The sequence below is a fragment of the Rhinoderma darwinii genome, chromosome 13 (assembly GCF_050947455.1).
Source record: "Rhinoderma darwinii isolate aRhiDar2 chromosome 13, aRhiDar2.hap1, whole genome shotgun sequence".
Classification (NCBI taxonomy): Eukaryota; Metazoa; Chordata; class Amphibia; order Anura; family Rhinodermatidae; genus Rhinoderma; species Rhinoderma darwinii.
Window position 1 is genome coordinate 64,316,219 of NC_134699.1, and position 21,809 is coordinate 64,338,027.

Genomic DNA, 21,809 nt, shown 5'->3' on the forward strand with positions numbered 1-21,809 from the left:
GAGGGTACTACCAGGAACTAGGGGGTTTGTTTGCAGGATGGTTTGTTTCTGGGCGTACAGCCAAGATAGATATGGGTAGAACACCGGATTAAAAACTAGATGTAAGGAATAAGAATAATGTACGTAGAGATAAGAATAATGAGGAAAGAAACTACAAGAATGTATACGTGTCTGCACGTAATTATATGATATTTTTACTATATAAACTCTGTGTCTCTGCAAATAAAGTCAGAAGTATTTTTTGCCTTGAGAAACGTCTCAGTGTGTCTTTGCTTCTCCGAGCTCGCACCCCCCCCACCTGATTTGAACCTGCATGGAGATCAAGGCGTAACGTGACCTCATTGCGATCACACTATATACAAGAATATAACTACTATAATACTGCTCCTATATACAAGAATATAACTACTATAACACTGCCCCTATATACAAGAATATAACTACTATAATACTGCCCCTATATACAAGAATATAACTACTATAATACTGTCCCCTATATACAAGAATATAACTACTATAATACTGTCCCCTATATACAAGAATATAACTACTATAATACTGTCCCCTATATACAAGAATATAACTACTATAATACTGCTCCTATATACAAGAATATAACTACTATAATACTGCCCCTATATATAAGAATATAACTACTATAATACTGCTCCTATATACAAGAATATAACTACTATAATACTGCTCCAATATACAAGAATATAACTACTATAATACTGCTCCTATATACAAGAATATAACTACTATAATACTGCCCCTATATACAAGAATATAACTACTATAATACTGCTCCCTATATATAAGAATATAACTACTATAATACTGCTCCTATATACAAGAATATAACTACCGTGTTTCCCCGATAGTAAGACACCCCCGATTGTAAGACGTATCGGGGGTTTCAGGGGGGTCGGCTAATATAAGCCGTACCCCGAAAGTAAGACATATGTCTTACTTTCGGGGAAACACGGGGGTATTGCCGCCTCCTGCCCACTTCCGCGCCGCCCCCCTCTCCATACGTCACCGCGCCGTCCCCTGCACTTGCTCCTGCTGCAACTGCCGGAATCGAAGCGCGCGCCGATTCCGGCAGTTTAACCCATTAAATGCTGCTGTCAATAGTGACAGCGGCATTTAATGTGTTTGACAGAGGGGGGAGCTCCCTCTGTCACCCGATCGGCGCCCCCGCAAACAAATCGCGGGTCGCCGTCGGGTTTCCATGACAGCCGGGGGTCTAACAAAGACCCCCAGGTCTGCCTTCAGCATCTGCCTGTTAGGCGATGCCGGAGGCATGACCTAATAGGTTGCCTGTCAGTTTTACACTGACAGGCAATAATGCTTCGGTATACTAAGTATACCAAAGCATTATATATGCGATCGGCACATCGCATAGTGAAGTCCCCTGGTGGGACTAAAAAAAAAAAATGTAAAACAGTTAAATAAAGTTTGTGAAAAAAAAAAAAAAAAAAAATTCGACAATTTTTTTACAATATAAGACATACCCCGAAAGTAAGACATAGTCGGGCTTTTGGGGATAAAAAGAAAGTAAGACACTGTCTTACTTTCGGGGAAACACGGTACTATAATACTGCTCCAATATACAAGAATATAACTACTATAATACTGCTCCTATATACAAGAATATAACTACTATAATACTGCCCCTATATACAAGAATATAACTACTATAATACTGCTCCTATATACAAGAATATAACTACTATAATACTGCCCCTATATATAAGAATATAACTACTATAATACTGCTCCTATATACAAGAATATAACTACTATAATACTGCTCCAATATACAAGAATATAACTACTATAATACTGCTCCTATATACAAGAATATAACTACTATAATACTGCCCCTATATACAAGAATATAACTACTATAATACTGCTCCTATATACAAGAATATAACTACTATAATACTGTCCCCTATATACAAGAATATAACTACTATAATACTGCCCCTATATACAAGAATATAACTACTATAATACTGCTCCTATATACAAGAATATAACTACTATAATACTGCTCCAATATACAAGAATATAACTACTATAATACTGCTCCTATATACAAGAATATAACTACTATAATACTGCCCCTATATACAAGAATATAACTACTATAATACTGCTCCTATATACAAGAATATAACTACTATAATACTGCTCCCTATATACAAGAATATAACTACTATAACACTGCCTCCTATACACAAGAATATAACTACTATAATACTGCCTCCTATATACAAGAATATAACTACTATAATACTGCCCCTATATACAAGAATATAACTACTATAATACTGCCCCTATATACAAGACTATAACTACTATAATACTGCTCCTATATACAAGAATATAACTACCTATATATATATATATATATATATATATATATATATATATATATATATATATATATATATATATATATGGAGGGGTCAGGTCTATGGCTTTCACACTGTGGCCTGCAGGTACAGGGTTCTGTAGTGTAACATGTAGTAGGATTATGTATTTGAGGTACTCTATCTTATCATGGCCGCTCTCCTCAGTTCAGTGACAGGGAAGGAGGAGTTTTCCCGCGTTTTCAGCCGCGTTCACGACACTGCGGGGCCGCGCTTGTGGGGATACCGGAAGTGAGTCGTGTACCGGAAGTGAGCAGGTCCCGGAGATCCTGGTCACAGCTGACATGTTGCGGCAGGTAATAGGGGCTCTGTGGGCTCTGGTTATATATGGGGGGTAGCGTAACAAGTATTCTGCGCTTCACTCTCATTTTTTGTTGACCCATTGTATTAGGCTTTGGTAGCGCAGGGCATGCTGGAGCTTGTAGTTTTACCGTTTATACCTGTTGTACTTGAGCTTTTGTAGCTGTAAATAGTGACAGAAAAGTTGTACTGGATGTAGGAGTTAGTCGTATACCGATGACGTGGGTCAGGTGACTCCATCCTGCGTGTGCCGGGACTTGTAGTTCCACTTCACGCTTTGTCATTATTACAAAACACAAAAAATCCTTTACTTCGGCATCTCTGGGAGGTGCCGGATTATCAGAAGGTGAATAATGGTAATAATTCCACATAACTTGGCACGAAACGGCAATATTATCAGCAGTTCTGGATTATCGGATGCCAGAGTAAAGGAATCTCTGTGTATATGACAGATATACAGGATTCATCATGGACACGGGTTTCAGTGGCTGGAGATATAGATATATATATATATATATATATATATTCCCTGATACTGGATGACTACATAACTAGGTGGACGTGTCCTCGAAACTGGGTGACAACTTCTCTTGACGTGCTCTTAGTGGCCATATTGGTTGTCACCCAGATTTCCCAGTCTCCTGAACGGCAAACGTTCCTAGTTGTGGATAGAAACTTCATTTGGGCCCTGTTCACATTGCGTTTTTGTCCTACGTTTATTGTGTACGTCTAGAGAGCTCCCGATGTAAACGCTAAACGTGTCCGTAGGTCTCAATTCACCCGATGGAGTCCATAAAAAGTCCTTTTGGCCTCAGTTTTTTTTCGAAGGATTGAATAACGTAGTGGACTGCGCCATTCTATCGCGAGTTATCCCGCAAAAAACGCATACGCTGCGGTATATACGTTTTTTTCAAGCGGCTTTTGAGTATACATTGTACGTAATCCATTTATAGCAAACTTGCCTGCTGCGCCGTTCCTGAATGATCCTTCCTGTCCCGTGCTTTACGGTTTCCAACATGGCCGACTTTACTAAAGGAATTTAATTTAAAAGTCTGAGACTCGACCGTTTATGGCGGCCCAAAAAACGTCCGAAAATAAGCCGCGTGCACATACCCGATCAGTGTGTGGCCTCCGTCACAGGTTTACGTCGGGAAGCTCCTCCCTTTGCTGTCCATATATGACGTCAGGAGGTTTTCCGGACGCAGCGCTCCTCGGCCCTGTTCACACTGAGTTTTAATCCGCTCCGTTATTTTAAGTGGTTTTGCGCCACAGGCGTTTCTTGACGTGAGTTTTGCTGCGTTTTTTATCGCGTTTGTTTTTTTTTCTTTTACCTTCAACATGCAAAGGAAAAAACCGTGAGCGTTTTTTGTCATAAAACGTGTAAAAAAAAATGTGTGGGCCGTTCCCGCCGTTTTTTCAGTTTTTAGGCGGAAAATGCCTCAAGATAGGACTTGTCGGTTCTTTTTCCCACATGCTTTTTTTCGACTTGCGGGGAAAAATACGCCTCCGCCTCCCATTGAAACCAATGGAAGGCAATTTCGTCCGTTTTTCGCTGCGTTTTTTTGCCGTGGTTTCCACTGTAAAAAAGCCCAGTGTGAACATGGCCTAAAGGTATCGCTCTGCCCGGGGGGGTTCAGTCGACGTATACCTGTGCAGTGGGATACGTTGCAGCCTTCTCTCGGAGGCTATAATGTGATGTGAACAGGGCCTTACTGATATCAAAGCATAACCTGGCAGCTTTATCATTCAGGAGACTGGGAAAGCTGAGTGACCGCCAACGTAGGAGCTGTAATTTGGTACATATTAGTTCTCCCAGAACGGCGGGCGGCATGATACGCACTGGGATTGCGCTCATGTTGTGTAACTTGGCAGGAAGGCCTTTTAGGAAATATGGGTGACCTCTCCTGTACTGGTGGCCATATTGGTTGTAACCCAGCTTTTCCAGAATCCTGAATGGTAAATGTGTCTAGTTATGTAACATTAAGGGACTCGTGTATCACTCCATATCCTTGTATAACTGAGCTGATTTGCCATTCAGGAGTATAAGAAAGCTTGGTGACCGGTCAATTGGGCTTGACCTTAATTCAGCTTTTCCAAACTCCTGAATAGTGAATCTACCTCGTTTTTGCAGGTGTGTGTATATATATAATTACCTATTCTGATATTGCTTCATAACTCTGCTGCTTTATCATTCAGAAATCTGGGTGAAAACCAATATGGCCACTATTACAGCTCCCACCAAGCTTTCCCGGACTCCTGAATGACAAATATACTTAGTAATGCAATAGTACATGACTCTTGTTGCATATTTACTATTCAGGATTCGGGGAAAGCTGAGTGACAATCAGTATGACGTCCATTCTGGTGCCCACTATCTGCCTTTCTATGTATTGATGCATTATTCACTCTCGTAGTTTGACCTCACTTGGCTGACTTGCTTTACAGGGGCCTGGCAAAGTTGGGTGATAACCCGGGTGGGATCTGTTCTTGGCAGCCATATTGATTCTCGTCCAGCTATTAACTAGGAAACCTGTAATTGGGAATATTCACAACCTGACAGAAAGGGGGTGACGCAAAGTTTTAGATCTTGAGATTTTTAAAGGGACATGCGCTCATTATCTGACGATCAATGACTTGTCGATCCACCGATCTCTCCTTTATAGGACAGTAACGACGAGACGGAAGATGTTTCTCTGTTTGACGCAGATGAAGAAACTTCACGAAGTTCCAAAAAGAAAAAGATCAGGTAAATCCTCACATCCTCGTGACACAACTCGCCCAATGTCCTAGTAGGGAAAAAATTCTGTTGCCATGTTCTAAAAGCGCCAGAACTTTTTTATTTTATGGTCGATGGAGCGGTGTGAGGACTTGTTTTTTGCGGGGTGATCTGTAGTTTTTATTGCCACCTTTTGTGGAGTACATATGACTTCCAACACTTTTTTTTTGGGAAGCGAAGTCACTGGCAATTCTGGCAGTGGGAACTTTTTCTTTCCCGCAGTGTTATCAATAACGTTATATTACAATAGTTCGGCGGCTTCGGCCTTTTACCAGTTATGTTTACTTTTTATACGTTTTTTAGATTATTATTTTTTTAATATTTAACAATGGGAAAAGTGAGTGTTTTTTGAACCTTCTTTTTTTTTTTTTTTTTTTTTTTAGTTTCTTACATTTTTATTTATTTCTTTTTTTGTCCCCCTTCGGGACTTGAACAAGCGATCACTGGTACAATACACGTCTTGGCTGATGAAGGGAGCTGCCCTCTTCTTTCTAACGGCATCTAAGTGGATATTAGCTTTCTCCGATCCCGGCCGTTGCAGTGAAGTGTCAGCCACCGCTCGCTTCATACTACCCCCCCCCCCTTGGTGGCTGTGACGTATAGTTGCGTCACATGTCACCAAGGGGTTAATTACTCCGCTAGTAACTATGACTACTTACAGCAAAAACTCTTTAATCCGGAATTTGATAATCCGGCACCAGACTGAGCAGAGATAACCAATCAGGAAATTGCTCTGATTTTTAGGCTTACCTCTTAAAGAATGAGTGACATATAAACTTTTCTTTTACAGTCCAATAGTCCAGAATTTCGGATGCTTTTGATGCCTGAGCAAAGGAATTTTGCTGTACCACGTTTCTACTAAAATACTTATATAGTAGTTCGTGGAAATGAATGGTTGTCATGACCCCTCCCCTTTTATTAGTAGGGACTACGCAGTTCTTATGTCGCGGTTTAAGTGTGTTTTTTTGCTGCACATCGGCACCATTTTCGCGGCGTAATAACGCATTTAAACCACGACTCCAGAACCCAGCGTAATGACATCAATGTTAACTTGTCATCCAACTTTCCCAGACTCCTGAATGGAAAATGTCACGTTATGCACCGCTACATCCCCCACTCTCACATTGTTAAGATCTAGCAAAGCTGAGTGACCGCACCTATGGGAGCCGTAATGGCAGCCGTATTGGTTGTCACCCAGCTTTCTCGGACTGATAGATCTGCTAAGTCATGCAGCAATATTAGAGCAAGTGATGTATCACTTCATGACTAGACAGACTTACCATTCAAATGTTTGGGAAAGCTGGGTGACATTGCCGTATTAACTGGTTGACGACACATGATGCATACTCGTCCTGTTGATCATGCGGGCACAGGAAGTGTGCCCAAACGATCAGGAGCGGGGCAACGGCTGAAATACACAGCCCTGATCTAACGGAGGAGATCAGGGGAAAGTGATCTCCGCCATTGACCCTATGAATGATGCGATCACTGCCGATCGAGGCCCATACCTTATATGAGCAGACAGCTCAGGGTCCATTGAAGGATCCCAGGGCTGTCTGACCATATTTCCCGTTGTTAGCGCTAACTTAGGTCTGTCCTAACAACTGCCTGTGTACTATCAGTATATAGATATATGCCTGTGTGCTATCAGTATATAGATATATGCCTGTGTGCTATCAGTATATAGATATATGCCTGTGTACTATCAGTATATAGATATATGCCTGTGTACTATCAGTATATAGATATATGCCTGTGTGCTATCAGTATATAGATATATGCCTGTGTACTATCAGTATATAGATATATGCCTGTGTACTATCAGTATATAGATATATGCCTGTGTACTATCAGTATATAGATATATGCCTGTGTACTATCCGTATATAGATATATGCCTGTGTACTATCAGTATATAGATATATGCCTGTGTACTATCAGTATATAGATATATGCCTGTGTACTGTCAGTATATAGATATATGCCTGTGTGCTGTCAGTATATAGATATATGCCTGTGTGCTATCAGTATATAGATATATGCCTGTGTGCTATCAGTGTATAGATGTATGCCTGTGTGCTATCAGTATATAGATATATGCCTGTGTACTATCCGTATATATATGCCTGTGTACTATCAGTATATAGATATATGCCTGTGTACTATCAGTATATAGATATATGCCTGTGTGCTATCAGTATATAGATATATGCCTGTGTGCTATCAGTATATAGATGTATGCCTGTGTGCTATCAGTATATAGATGTATGCCTGTGTACTATCCGTATATAGATGTATGCCTGTGTACTATCAGTATATAGATATATGCCTGTGTACTATCAGTATATAGATAGGTCAGTACATTAGTTACCAAATAAAGATCTAAATTCAAAATCCCCCCTATATTATTAAAAAAAAGAAAAATGAATTACAAAAAACAAAAAAGTAATGTAAAATAAAACAAATCTTTAAAATATATTTCATATCTGTGTGTATTTTTTTTAGAAGTCCCAAAACAAGAAAAAGACCTATACATATTTGATATCGTCATGTGCGTAACAACCTGCACAATAAATTTATAGCGTCATTTTAAAAATAAAAAATATGAAATGTTAAATACTTTTGTGTCAAAAAAGACAAAAGTATAATAGGTGTGATACCTTTATTGGCTAACCATAAAAGTTCTATATGCAGCTTTCAGAGCACAGAGGCCCCTTCTTCAGGCCGTTTACAAATGAATGACTTAGAAAAAAGCACAACATTTAGATGTTACACAAAGACAATTAGTACATGAGGTGATACATCATTAAGATAAGCCGGGGCAATAAAACGGAGGTTATAGGGGTGATGACTTAGGAGTTAAAGGCATGGTGTTGCCAGAAAAACATGTTTGTTTTTTTTTAATTAAACATTTAGTGTGTGGGTGATTAAACATTGTTCAAATTTTTTTTATTTTTTTCACGAGTCAGGAAATATTATAAATTATTTCTAATTTATAATACTACCCATTTTTGGTCACTAGATGGAGCTATTTCCCAAAATTGCAGCATTGCAAAATTGGGTTAAAAGCCCTCGCTCTAGTGAGCTCTCAGCATCCCCCCCCTCCTTTATCCTGGCTAGTGCCGGGATAAACGAGGGGTTTGAACGGTGTAACCTCCTACACTGTGTGTCGCCATTTTTTGAGCTAACACACAGCGTAGTAGGTTTACATACAGTAGTAAACACACACAAACACGAACATACATTGAAATCTCTTACCTGCTCCTGCCGCCGCAGCTCCCTCCGGCCCGTCCGCTCCGTTTGCTGCCGCTGGTCCAAGTGCACAAATCCGGAAGCCGCGACCGGAAGTAGTAATATTACTGTCCGGCCGCGACTTCCGGTCCACAGGAAAATGGCGCCGGACGGCGCCAATTTCGAATTGGACTGTGTGGGAGCGGCGCATGCGCAGTTCCCACACAGACGCCGTACACTGAAGTCAATGGGACGGGAGCCGTTCGCAGTCCCTATGGGACTGTGGCTGCCGTATTCCATGTCTGTATGTGTCGTTAATCGACACACACAGAAATGGAACAAAAAATGGCAGCCCCCATAGGGAAGAAAAAGTGTAAAAATAAGAAAAAGTAAAACACAAACACACAAATGAATATAAACGTTTTTAATAAAGCACTAACATCTTTAACATATAAAAAAATAATTTGTGATGACACTGTTCCTTTAAGGCATCTGGAGTCCATCTGATGGGGGAGGTGACGTGTCCATGTAGTGGCTCATAAATCCTGGCGTTAGATTGAGGCCTTGTGTCAATGACTGGAATTTTATCATCATCTTGAATTCCCAAATTTTTCTTTCTCTGTTTTTAAAATGACCCTTCAGAATGAGTACCTTTAAATCTGCCAAACTGTGGTCTGGTCCAGAGAAGTGTTTTCCCACGGGTGTATCCACCTCCTGTCTTATTGTATGTCTGTGAAGATTCAGCCTGGTTTGTAGTTTTTGTATTGTTTCTCCAATGTAGATTCCTTTATTGATGCCCCTTGTACACAGGATCATGTATCATACCTATTATACTTTTGTCTTTTTTGACACAAAAGTATTTAACATTTCATATTGTCTCTGGCTAACACGGTACTACACAATTTTTTACTGTGCTTCGTAAAAATAAAAAAGAAATTTAAAAAAACTGCAGCGGAACAACTTTTTTTTTTCTTCTGCTTTTTGCCAAAATAAAAATTTATGTAAATGAAACGCTAATGTATGAGTACCAAAAAACAGCACCTTCATCCCACAAAAAGACAAAGTCTCATAAAGCTACATCAAGCAAAAAATATGAAAGTTATGATCGCCGGGATTCAAAGAGGGAAAAATCAAAAAATTGTTCTGTCATCAAGGCCAAAATTGGCCCGATCCTTAAATGGGTTCTCTGCTTTGGAAAATCCCTACTTGGTAGAAGGATCCCTTGACACTAAGCTGATATCAAAGTGTTCCCCTGTTAGGACCCCCAGCGATCAGTGAAGCCGGACAATAAGTGTTAAATTTCCCTGCAGCGCCACCACAGGGGAAATAAAGCATTACACAGTGCCCATTCATATCAATGTGTTGTCAGTGTAATGCCGGACAGGACGGGTCCTCCAGAGAGAGAGACGCTCTATGTAACCACTCCCCACTATGGTCCAGAGATGAAGATCCTGAATAGAGGACTCCCCTCTATTAACTCAGAATTCCCTAATAGGGGGTGTGCCAAAGGGTTTTCTCAACTGGACAAACCCTTTAAAGGGAAGGTGTCATGATTTTTTTTTTTTTTTTATATTGCTTTTAATATGATATTAACAAAAATTTTATTTAATTGTGTTCTCATTTTTTACTTTTTAATGTATTTTTACTGCTCTATGGCGGCTGCCATTTTTCTTTTTTATCTCTGTATGTGTCGATTAACGACACATACAGAGATTAAATACGGCACATACATCCCCATAGAGAATGCAAACGGGAGCCGATCCATTCTCAGAAGCGTACGCCGCCTGTGTGGGAACAGCGCATGCGCCGCTCCCACAGAGACCAAAACTAAGCTCGTTCACAGAGCGAAATCCGGCACCTTTTTCATGTGGACCGGAAGCCGCTGCCGGAGAGTCAGATGACGACTTCCGGCTGCGACTTCCGGCCATATGTTCAACGAAGCGAAGGCACAAGGTGCGTAGACCAGCGGAGGCGGCGGCAGGAGAAGGTAATTTATGTTTGTGTATGTGATGTGTGTGTATTTGTTCGTGTTATACTGTCTGCTGAGCCCTGTATCTAATCCTCCTACACTGTGCAGTCGCTCAGAAAATGGCGGCACACAGTGTAGGAGGTTTGAAGATTCAACCCCCTTCTTTCTCCTGGCACTAGCCAGAATAAGGGAGGGGGGATTGTGTGAGGACACTAGAGCGAGTGTGTCTACCCCAAATTTGCAGCATAAATCAATGAGGTTACTTTACCACAGTGACCATGCTGCATTTTTGGGAACTGCTCCCTCTAGTGACCAGCACATGGAAATGTTATAAATTAGAATCTAATTTGTAATGTTTCCTGACTTGTAAAAAAAATTAAAACAATGTGTAATCACTTAAATAATTGTTTAACTGAAAAAAATAATAATAATTTCTAGCGACACATTCCCTTTAAGGGGTTCAAGGAATTCTACTTTGCTTTATTTATATTGTAACACAGCCTACTAATAGAGAGGGAATATAAGGTTAATGAAAGTGAAAGGTTGTCATGGCCCCTCCCCTTTTATTAGCATCTCTGAGAAACCTTAGTGACAACTGTTTTGGTAGCAATACTGGTTGTCGTCACTAATGGTCATCTCCAGCATTGTGAATACTACTCCCAGCAGGCACAGGTTGGACACCACTGCACTAATATGTCCATCACTCTGAAATTAAAGGAATATTTCCTGTGTTTTTATTAAAGCACAACCTGTATATTGGTTGTCGTGGCCCCTCCCCTTTCACACCGCTGAGTCAGAATATAATCTTCTGTTTGTGTATAATAGATGTATATATTTTTTTAATATATAAATCTATATAACCTATTACTGCTTTTTCTCCCTTAGACATCCCATTGCGTCATTTTTTCATCTGTTTTTCCGCGTGAGCGCTATAATCGTCTATCTCGTGTGTGAACTGGTCTTCAAGAGCTTCATCGCCTGCATGGTGACCATTATTCTGCTGCTGTCATGTGACTTCTGGGCGGTGAAGGTGAGTGGATGTACGCGGGTATATAATCTAATGTGGGCGAACACGTCGTAATCATTGGCGCTACGACCGGAAAAGACGATCGTTATCCTAAACCTATTGCTGATTTATTATAAGGGTTTATTGATGGCATCTCGCTAGGATATACACTCAATGTCCGACCGTCAAGGGTCCGACCGCCGTGATCCTTGCCAGTTTCATGATCTCTGCTTGCTGTCAGTGAATGGAAATATTCTTATTTAGATCTAGCTGTTAACACCATGATGGAAACCCAAAAGAACTCGTTAAAGTCAATGGGTTTCGTCGTAGGCCATTTGTTTTCATCATGCGACGCTTCCTTTTTTTTTCGTTTACTTCCTCTGATGTGAACAGAGACTAAGGGTCAGTTCACACAGATTTTTTTGCAGGCAGAAAATTCTGCCTGGAAAAATCAGCTCAGGTTTTTTTTTTGAGTGGTTTTGTATCACACCTGATTTTTGGCGCTTTTTTTTTTTAATGCGTTTTGTTTAGGCTTTTTTTTTTTTTTTTTTTTACCTCTTTCTTCCACAAGCAAAGGAAAAAACAGCGGAAAAAACTGCCACGGCCGTTCTGCATATTTTCTTTCGTCTCCTATTGATTTTACTAGGGTTTTCGAGGTGAAAAACGCCTCAAGAACGGTCATGACGATTTATTTGATTTATTTATTTATTTTTTACAAAAAATGCTTACGGAAAAAACGGCCTCTGACTCCCATTAAAATCAATAGGAGGAAACTGTGAACAGGGCCTAATACTTCTCACAGCTAAGAGTTGTTACAATTGTATCCAGTGTAAAGAGTCTTCTGTGATCTGAATACATCTCCCTTTCCGGAGGATTGTCTAGACTGGATGCAAATAAAGTATTAGGTCTGCATGGATTGTCAGCCTCCATATGTGAACAAAAATCTTGCTATTCACTGACAGCTAGTAGAGATCTTGAAAACTTTCATGAAAGTTACAGAACTATTTATTCTACAAAGATAAAACCGTAAGTCACTCCTATAGTGTCAGATTTTGACACGACAGACGTTTTGATCGGTGGGGGTCCGATCAATGAGACCGCTGTCGATCACTAAAACGAAGCGTCAGAAGCGATGTGCCGCTTAGTTTCTGATCGTCTTTCCTCAGGTAGCCTAGAGAGCGTTGTACAGACTCCATAACTTTCTACTGCGCCCGTACACCGCTCCGATCAGAAACGATGCGTCAGGGGGCTCACCTCAGTGCTTCTGTCGCTTTGTTAAAGCGATCGCTGGGGGTCTCGGTGCTCAGAGGCCCACCGATCAAAACTTCAGACAGGTCACTATGAGATGTCAAAAGTTTTTTTTTTTTTTTTAAAGTTTACCCTTTAAATTGCCAGCGACAGTAGATGGAGCGATATAATACCACTATGACTCCTACCGGACTCCTCAGTATCCATAGTGATCCCGTTTCTCTCCTTTATATACATTGGTCTAATGATCTCTCTTGTCTGTAGAACATCACCGGGAGGTTACTGGTGGGGCTGCGATGGTGGAACCAAGTAGACGACGATGGGAAGAGTCATTGGGTGTATGAATCCAGGAAGGTAGGCTTGACTTCTAGCTGCGGATTCTCTGGTGTCACCGGTGGGGATCGTTATCGTAACTAATGACTGATTTCTCTCTTCTTAAGACAGGCCCAGGAAAGAAAAACTCCTCTGAAGCAGAGTCGCGGATCTTCTGGCTCGGCCTCATCACCTGCCCCATTATTTGGGTTATCTTTGCCTTCAGCGCTTTGTTTTCAATCAATGTGAAATGGCTGGTGAGTCCCTTTCTGGGTTTAACAGGGTTTTATGGGACTTAGATACTGATGATAGATCCTTACTCGGCAAGCAGAGGTCTTCAAAATTGCGAGGAGGGGTCTGTGGGTGGGACTTCTGAAGCATTCGTAGTAAACGATGGATGATCAGGGATTACAATAGACCTCATGTATTTGTTTTTCCTGTTTCTCTGGCAGAATGAGCATAGCGCCACCTTGTGGTCAGTTGTTGTGACACCCCCCCTTGTAATGATAGTAATGTGCACGTCTTCCCTCGCAGGCTGTGGTTATTTTGGGGGTCACTCTTCAGGGTGCAAATCTCTATGGCTACATCAAATGTAAAGTGGGCACCCGCAAGAACTTGACCAGCATCGCCACCAGCTACCTTGGCAGCCAGTTCCTCAGACAGGTGAGTGGCGTTCCTGTTAATGCGTATGTACTGTTGACATTATTTCTAGGGACCGTTCACACAGGCAAGTTTATACGCTGCATTACCATACGTATTTCCCAAACGAGAGGGGTACAATAGATACGGCTGGGAGTGAGTCCATAGAGCAGGTCTGGACAAGTCGTACCCAGGTCTAGGGGCCAGCAATGACACAAAGACACCACCGGGGGGAGGGGTTGGGTGCACACATCCCAATTTAGACGCCTTTGACATTTGGAATCAAAAGTAAGAGTGGCGTGAAGGAAACCCTGATACATCTGTCGGTTTCCTGTTCGATCCAAGATTAATATTAGGAAGAGGGGGAAAAACGGCAAATATATGGCAATCGGAATGTGCGAGCCGCAACATTACGTAGTTGAGATTTTGACACTGCACATCCCCCTGTGTAAAAAGGGAATGATCGATCATCCGTCCCTATGCACTGAAATCGTTGCTCCGTTTAAAATGAGTGAACGACCGCTGATCGCCATGATGTATTGTTTACCGCCAGAAAATCTGCCCATGTAAAAGAACCCTAAGGGCTCGTCCACACGTAACGGATATGCTGCGTTTTTTCCAGCCGGGATTGCGGCCGTAAAAAACGCAGCAGACTACAATAGCCGCAAAGCGGGTGAGAATGAACAAATCTCATCCACATGCTGCGTAAAATTTCAGAGCCGAAGTTGACCTGCAGTGCGTATTTTTCGGATCGCAGCGGGTCAACTCCTGCTGCGGAAGTCAAGACTGGATTGCTGCGTTTTTCAGAGGAGACGTCTCCATCTCCCAATATTGGGAAAAACGCAGCAATTTCCGCACCATTTTCTGCTGTAAAACCCGCAGGAAATGGTGAGTTTTTGCCGCAGCGGAAAGCCTTTGACTTTCAACGGAATTGCCGCAAACATTTTCTACAGCAATGCCGTGGTGTGTGGATGAGCCCTTAGGCAATGTTCCCATGCAAATCTGCAGCAGAATCTCTAGAAAAACGCGGGTAAATCTGTCACACAAATCCCTACCAAAGTGCGTTTTTCCTGCTCATATTGCTGCGGAAACGTTTTACCTGCGGATTTAGTGTTAAACTTTGGATATAGCAAAGTATATGTTCACTAGCGGATATCCAGCGGCTTTTACTGCTTTTCCGCTGCGTAAACGCTGTAAAAACCGCAACAACATAAATCTGTTGTAGAATTTCTTCTCCCCATTGAAGTCTATGGGCCAGACACGCAGCACCTCCGCACGGAGCACGCAGCACAAGTTGACATTCTGCGGAATTTAAAAACGCACGCAGAATACTTTCCTGCACAACTTTTGTGTGTTTTCTCTAAATCTTATTCACTTTGCTGCTACTGTAAATGCTGCGGAAATTCTGCAACGTTTATGCTACGTGGGAACCCGGCCTAAGGCTGTAAGTGACTGCCCTGTTTCATCCATGCAGGGCACCATACGGGGACGCCAGACATATTAATAGCATATCCTAGACATGCCATAAAAGTCTTTGGTCGGAATACCACTCTAAGGAAATATCTATCTATCTATCTATCTATCTATCTATCTATCTATCTATCTATCTATCTATCTATCTATCTATCTATCTATCTATCTCATATCTCTCTATCTATCTATCTATCTATCTATCTATCTATCTATCTATCTATCTATCTATCTATCTATCTATCTATCTATCTATCTATCTATCTCATATCTATCTATCTATCTATCTATCTATCTATCTATCTATCTATCTATCTATCTATCTATCTATCTATCTATCTATCTATCTATCTCATATCTATCTATCATCTCATCTATCTATCTATCTCTCTCATATCTATCTATCTCATATCTATCTCATATCTATCTCTCTCATATCTATCTCTCTCATATCTATCTATCTCATATCTATCTCTCTCATATCTATCTATCTCATATCTATCTCTCTCATCTATCTATCTATCTATCTATCTATCTATCTATCTATCTATCTATCTATCTATCTATCTATCTATCTATCTATCTCATATCTATCTATCTATCTATCTCATATCTATCTATCTATCTCTCTCATATCTATCTATCTCATATCTATCTCATATCTATCTCTCTCATATCTATCTCATATCTATCTCTCTCATATCTATCTATCTATCTCTCTCATATCTATCTATCTCATATCTATCTCATATCTATCTATCTCATATCTATCTATCTCATATCTATCTCATATCTATCTATCTCATATCTATCTATCTCATATCTATCTATCTATCTATCTCATATCTATCTATCTATCTATCTCATATCTATCTATCTCTCTCTCTCATATCTATCTCTCTCATATCTATCTCTCTCATATCTATCTCTCTCATATCTATCTCTCTCATATCTATCTCTCTCATATCTATCTCTCTCATATCTATCTCTCTCATATCTATCTCTCTCATATCTATCTCTCTCATATCTATCTCTCTCATATCTATCTCTCTCATATCTATCTCTCTCATATCTATCTCTCTCATATCTATCTCTCTATCTCATAATCTAATATCTATCTAATCTATCTGTGAAACAATTTCCTCTTTACTTTCAGACGTTTTCCAGGGAAGCTCCGGCGCAGTCCTAGTCCTCTCCTCCGCACCTGCACTGTGGATTATAATTTACCGGTGAGACAGAGAGGACATTTTTTGGTTACTTTTTATGGCGATACAAGTCTTAATTTCTTCTGCTAATTTCCTCTCAGAACTATTTTTGGCTCTCTGTCACCTTGGGTAATTTTGTCCTGGATGCTGATCTCGTCCTGCCAGTGACCTGGGTATAATTGCTGCTCCGCCGGGATCACCGCCAGGAGGAGGAGGAGAGTGCCTGTCACTGCTGGGAGACAGGACGGCAGCAGTGAGATCTCGCGCTGCAGGAGACTTTGTGCTTTTCTATTAAAGCAGTACACTTCTGACATAAGTCATACAAATGGGGCTGGTTTTTGGGTATCAGATGTAAATATCTATACATAGATGTGTTATGAAGACATTTTATGAAAATAAATTAAGCATTACTTACAGATGCGTTCTGATTGGTTGAAACAAATCTTATGAATATTTACTACCAAATGTGGCTCCTGTTTCCTGATAATTCAGACACTAAGACGATCTACCTTTATTTTATTTTAAGGCATTGGTGTGATGCCCTGTGGGTGCAGGTATTCACCATTGGTTGGTACTTCAGGGGCCAATAAATGGGTGTAAGTGCGCAGCCAACCCCACCCCAGGACCTTCTGCTTCTTAGTAGTCAAGTATACAGGGAAGTGTGTCTTTATTTCCTTCATCTAAGCTGATTGGCTGAAAGCTACAAAAGGGGCGGGGCATATGCCGCAGTCCATCTTAACATTTCCTGTGTAGAAAGCACAAATATGACTTCTACTTCAGTGTTTCCATTCACTGACCACAAGCAGAGACCATGACAATGGTGAAGAATTGCAACACCCGATATATTAGAAAGTTGCAGAACATTTCATTACATAATAATTTAAGTGGTTGTACAAGATTAGAAAAACATGGCTACTTTTCCAAAAACAGCGCCGCACCTGTCCATAGGCTGTGTGTGGTATTGCAGCTCAGCTTCATTTACTTTAATGGAACTGAGCTGCAATACCACACACAACCCAGGGACAGGTGCGGCACTGTTTCTAGAAGGAAGCAGCCATGTTTATCTAATCTAAGCTTTATAGAGAAATTGGGTCATTGTGGCATTTTAAGGGTACAGGAATATGAACATGGCTGTAAATGGTACATCCCGCTCGCACGTATCACAAGCTACTCACTGTTTATCTCCAAAACCCATGAAGTGTCTGCCAGACCCAAGAGGCCACAGAAATGAATGGAATGTTCCTGAAGGAATTTTGAGGCTGATTTTTCTGCCTGCAAAAAAACTCTGTGTGAACTAGGCTTTAGTATTTAACAATAAAGTAATTATTTAAATGAATCCACAAACTACTGGCTTCCTCCTATAGCGCTCATCATACCTGTGTTTTCTTCTTTTGGTATAGCTATTGGGGTCACAATTTAGACTGGGCCCCGAAGCCAGGCGGCCCGCAGCCCCCCGCACCACGTCTATTCACAGTTACTATAGTAACTGGGGCCTATGTAATAAACTACAAGGGCCTCTGTTACTATAGTAACCTTATACTTACCCTCCTCGTTCCTGAGCGCAGCGCGGCTTTGGATGTCTTTCAGTGTCACCGTGCTACGTGTGCCGCCTCATGACTCTGAATGGCATCAGGACCTGCACTTGCCCCAGAGCTGAAGAGGAGGGTAAGTATAAGATTATTGTCTGCTGGTGCTAAGCCTACCAAGTGGTCGGTTTAGATACAGGGCCCAGCAGACCGTATCTCATATCCAGGCCCCTATTTGCCGCTGGGCACTAGCACTCTGCCCGGGGGCTCCAGCACTGCACCTGTCATTACTATCCATATATGGACAGTGATGTTGGGAGCTCCCCGAGATATAAGTCTTACATACCTGTGACAGATGCCATACAGTTGCATCCATCACCCATAGGGTCCCAGGCCTAATTCACATCTGCGTTGGGGGCATTGTTAGGGGCCTCCATCGCAGATTCCGCCGAAAATACCGGAAACAATAGCGCAGCATGCAACAGTAGTTTCGGGAAAAACCACAGACACTGCAACGAAACCCATTAAAGTCAACGGGTTTCGTTGGGCATCGGTTGTTTTTGCACTTCCAGCATTTACGTTGTTCTGCTCCTCTGCCGAACGCAGATGTGAACAGGGCCTTACCTGGTTACTAGCGATCATGCGCCTACTTTTGAAATTAGGTGAATGACCGCTATTAACTCCTATGTCAGGGACTCCTTTGTATCTGAAGGAGGCCCCGCAATAGGTTTTTGTTTTAGTGGCACACAGGCCCGTGATGTGCCGAAATTCTGGCACATGTCAGAGGATCATGCGCTTCTCACAAGCCTCAGTAAACTAAGCAGTGACCGCTCTAAGCTCCCATTGGTTAGTTTACATCATGTGGTGCCCGGCACCTTATTTCATTGTTCTACTTTGAAAAGTAGGCCAATGACCCGTGGATAATCTGGGACCATGTGATGTAAACTAACCAATGAGAGTTTAGAGCTGTCACTGCTTCGTTAACCGCCACGGACCCAGGAAGGTAAGTATAATAATTGTTTTGCTTTTTTAAATGTTACTAATGTTTTTTTTTGTTTTTTACAGGTTTGGTTGTTGGATGAAGTCGGATTCGAGGACTACTTGAATGACTGTTTTTTTTTATTTTCAATAAAATGGTTAACGAGGGTTGTATACGGGGGTTTTATTTCAATAAAATATTTTTTATGTTGATATTACTACCGCCTTAGTAATGGCCAATGACTGACAGCGTCCATTACTAAAGCGGGGCTTAATGTTAGCCAGTGAGAAGGCTAACACTTACTCTCACTATTACCTTGGTACCCACCGCCACCAGGGGTTTTGGGAAGCGCCGGGTACAATCCAGTACACGACCATCTTTACTGACGTCCGGTCACCTGGGCAGCCGCAGGCTGGTACTATTAGTCTGAGAAAGGGCAGAAACCTTGGCCCTTCCCACCTTGGTATTACTAGCCTGCTGCTATGTTGTATTTGGCTGGTTATGAAAAATGAGGGGGACCGCACATCATTTAAAAAAAAAAAAGATGTGGGGGCCCCCCCGTCCGTCCCCCATTTTCATAACCAGCCAGATACAACACAGCAGCAGGCTAGCATTACCAGAGTGGGAAGGGTCACTGTTCCTGGCCTTTACCAGCCTAATAAAACCAGCCTGCAGCCGCCCCAGTACTGGATCGTACCCGGCTCTTCCCGGTACCCCTGCTGACGAAGGATACCTGGGTAATAATGGTTAGTGTTAGCCTTTTCACCTGCCTTAGTAATGGACACTATCAATCAGCCAGCGGTCATAACTATGGCGGTAGTAATAAAGTTTAAAAAAAAATACAAAGGCAGAAAAATTATTTTATTGAAATAAAAAAAAAAAAACAACCCTTGCTAACCATTTTATTGAGAGTAAAAAGGCTGCTGTCATCGAAATAGTCCTCGAATCTGATGTAGTCCAACAATCGTTATCTAATCCTGTCATGTGTGATACTGTCTGCTGAGCCACTGTATCTAATCGTATCATGTGTGATACTGTCTGCTGAGCCACTGTATCTAATCCTATCCATAGCTACAGGGTCATAGTGCTACAGATATGCTGTCTTTGAAATAAAATTATATATTTGTACACCCACTCTCTCACAAACTATGGGGTACATATATGTATATATATATATATATATATATTTTGAGGCTATTGCCCCTATTGTTTTAAGAAATTAACTATGCCCCTGAGACTTGTGGCAGACGGCTTAGGAGCACCTTCTCTGACGTTGTTGGCTGTCCCGAAGGCTATCTTTTGACTCGTAAGTCATAGGCGCTCGTTCTTGTCGGCTTTCACGTCTGCTCGTGGCAGACGGCTTGGCCTTGGGAACAGCCAACAACCGTAGACAAGAAGCTACTAAGACGTCTGCCATGAGCAAAAGTGAAAGCCGACAAGAACGAGTGCCTATGACTTACTGTAATATCCGTGGCTGCGGGCTGTCAGCTCCAACCTCCCCCTGACAGCCACGAATCGGCAAGCGCTGGCCCCAGCCTCCTCAGGAGATGCCAGCGCTCGCGTCCACTCACCTCAGCCGGATCCCATAGGGTGCGCGCACACGCTCGTGCCAGCTCTTAAAGGGGCAGCGCACGCACCGGACCTCGTTGATGAGCTTTGACCTATGAGTACCTTGGACAATAAGAGGGGTCCAGCCCCCTAGTTCTATGGCTGAGCGTTGTTGTGTTCCCTAGTTTGTCTATGTGATGGCCTTCTAGTGTGTTTCCTGTTCCTGTACCTATCCCTGTTTCAAGTTCCTGATCCTAGCAATCCATACATTCCTGGTCTAGCACTGAGCTGTGCCAAAGTCGTGCTGTGCTGCATCCACGTCTGACCTGCTTCACCTCGCCTGACGTCCGCCTGCTACCTAGTCCCAGCCGAGCCTGCCCTGCTGCTGTCTGGGCTGCCACAGGTACCTATAGACTCTCACCTGCTCCCTGTTGGCCAGCTGCCTTACCGCCACGGCGGTCCGGCCCAGTGGGTCCACTGACCCTTCGTGACACTTACCAGTCAAAAAACGATAGCCTAAGGAACAGACAACAACCTCAGAGAAGGTGCTACTAAAACGTCTGCCACGAGCAGAAGTGAAAGCCGAACAGAACGAGCGCCTATGACTTACGAGTCAAAAGATAGCCTTAGGAACAGCCAACAACCTCAGAGAAGGTGCTGCTAAGCCGTCTGCCATGAGAAGAAGTGAAAGCCGACAAGAATGAGCGCTATGACTTACGAGTGAAAAGATAGCCTTAGGGTATGTTCACACGGCCTATTTACGGACGTAATTCGGGCGTTTTGGCCCCGAATTACGTCCGAAAATAGCGCCTCAATAGCGCTGACCAACATCTGCCCATTGAAAGCAATGGGCAGACGTTTGTCTGTTCACACGAGGCGTAATTTATGCGCCGCTGTCAAATGACGGCGCGTAAATAGACGCCCGCGTCAAAGAAGTGACCTGTCACTTCTTTGGCTGTAATTGGACCCGTTATTCATTGACTCCAATGAATAGCAGCGCCAATTACGTCCGTAATGGACGCGGCGTTCAAGCGCCTGCACATGCCGGTACGGCTGAAATTACGGGGATGTTTTCAGGCTGAAACATCCCCGTAATTTCAGCCGTTACGGACGCCCTCGTGTGAACATACCCTTAGGAACAGCTAACAACCTCAGG

At 42.1% G+C, this 21,809-nt stretch overlaps 1 protein-coding gene across 2 annotated transcripts; it reads left to right on the forward strand.

Annotated features, from left to right (window-relative positions):
- The first annotated feature begins 2,658 nt into the window (after nucleotides 1–2,658).
- LOC142666310 (Golgi apparatus membrane protein TVP23 homolog B-like) lies at nucleotides 2,659–17,016 on the forward strand. 2 transcript variants are annotated; one of them, XM_075846299.1, is made up of 8 exons: nucleotides 2,659–2,740; nucleotides 5,408–5,490; nucleotides 11,606–11,750; nucleotides 13,239–13,328; nucleotides 13,415–13,543; nucleotides 13,821–13,949; nucleotides 16,552–16,624; nucleotides 16,702–17,016. In XM_075846299.1, exons 1-7 carry the CDS (start codon nucleotides 2,729–2,731, stop codon nucleotides 16,582–16,584), a joined length of 621 nt encoding a protein of 206 aa, XP_075702414.1. In that variant the 5' UTR covers nucleotides 2,659–2,728; the 3' UTR covers nucleotides 16,585–16,624; nucleotides 16,702–17,016. The 2 variants fall into 2 exon arrangements, with proteins under 2 accessions (XP_075702414.1, XP_075702413.1); XM_075846298.1 differs by having other exon boundaries at nucleotides 16,552–17,016.
- Nucleotides 17,017–21,809: the final 4,793 nt, after the last annotated feature.

Bases quoted from the DNA above. Each gene is read 5' to 3' on its own strand.
- LOC142666310 (XM_075846298.1), top strand. The intron at 5,491-11,605 runs GTAAATCCTCAC...TTTCTCCCTTAG, and splicing joins TCCAAAAAGAAAAAGATCAG to ACATCCCATTGCGTCATTTT. The intron at 13,544-13,820 runs GTGAGTCCCTTT...CTTCCCTCGCAG, and splicing joins CAATCAATGTGAAATGGCTG to GCTGTGGTTATTTTGGGGGT.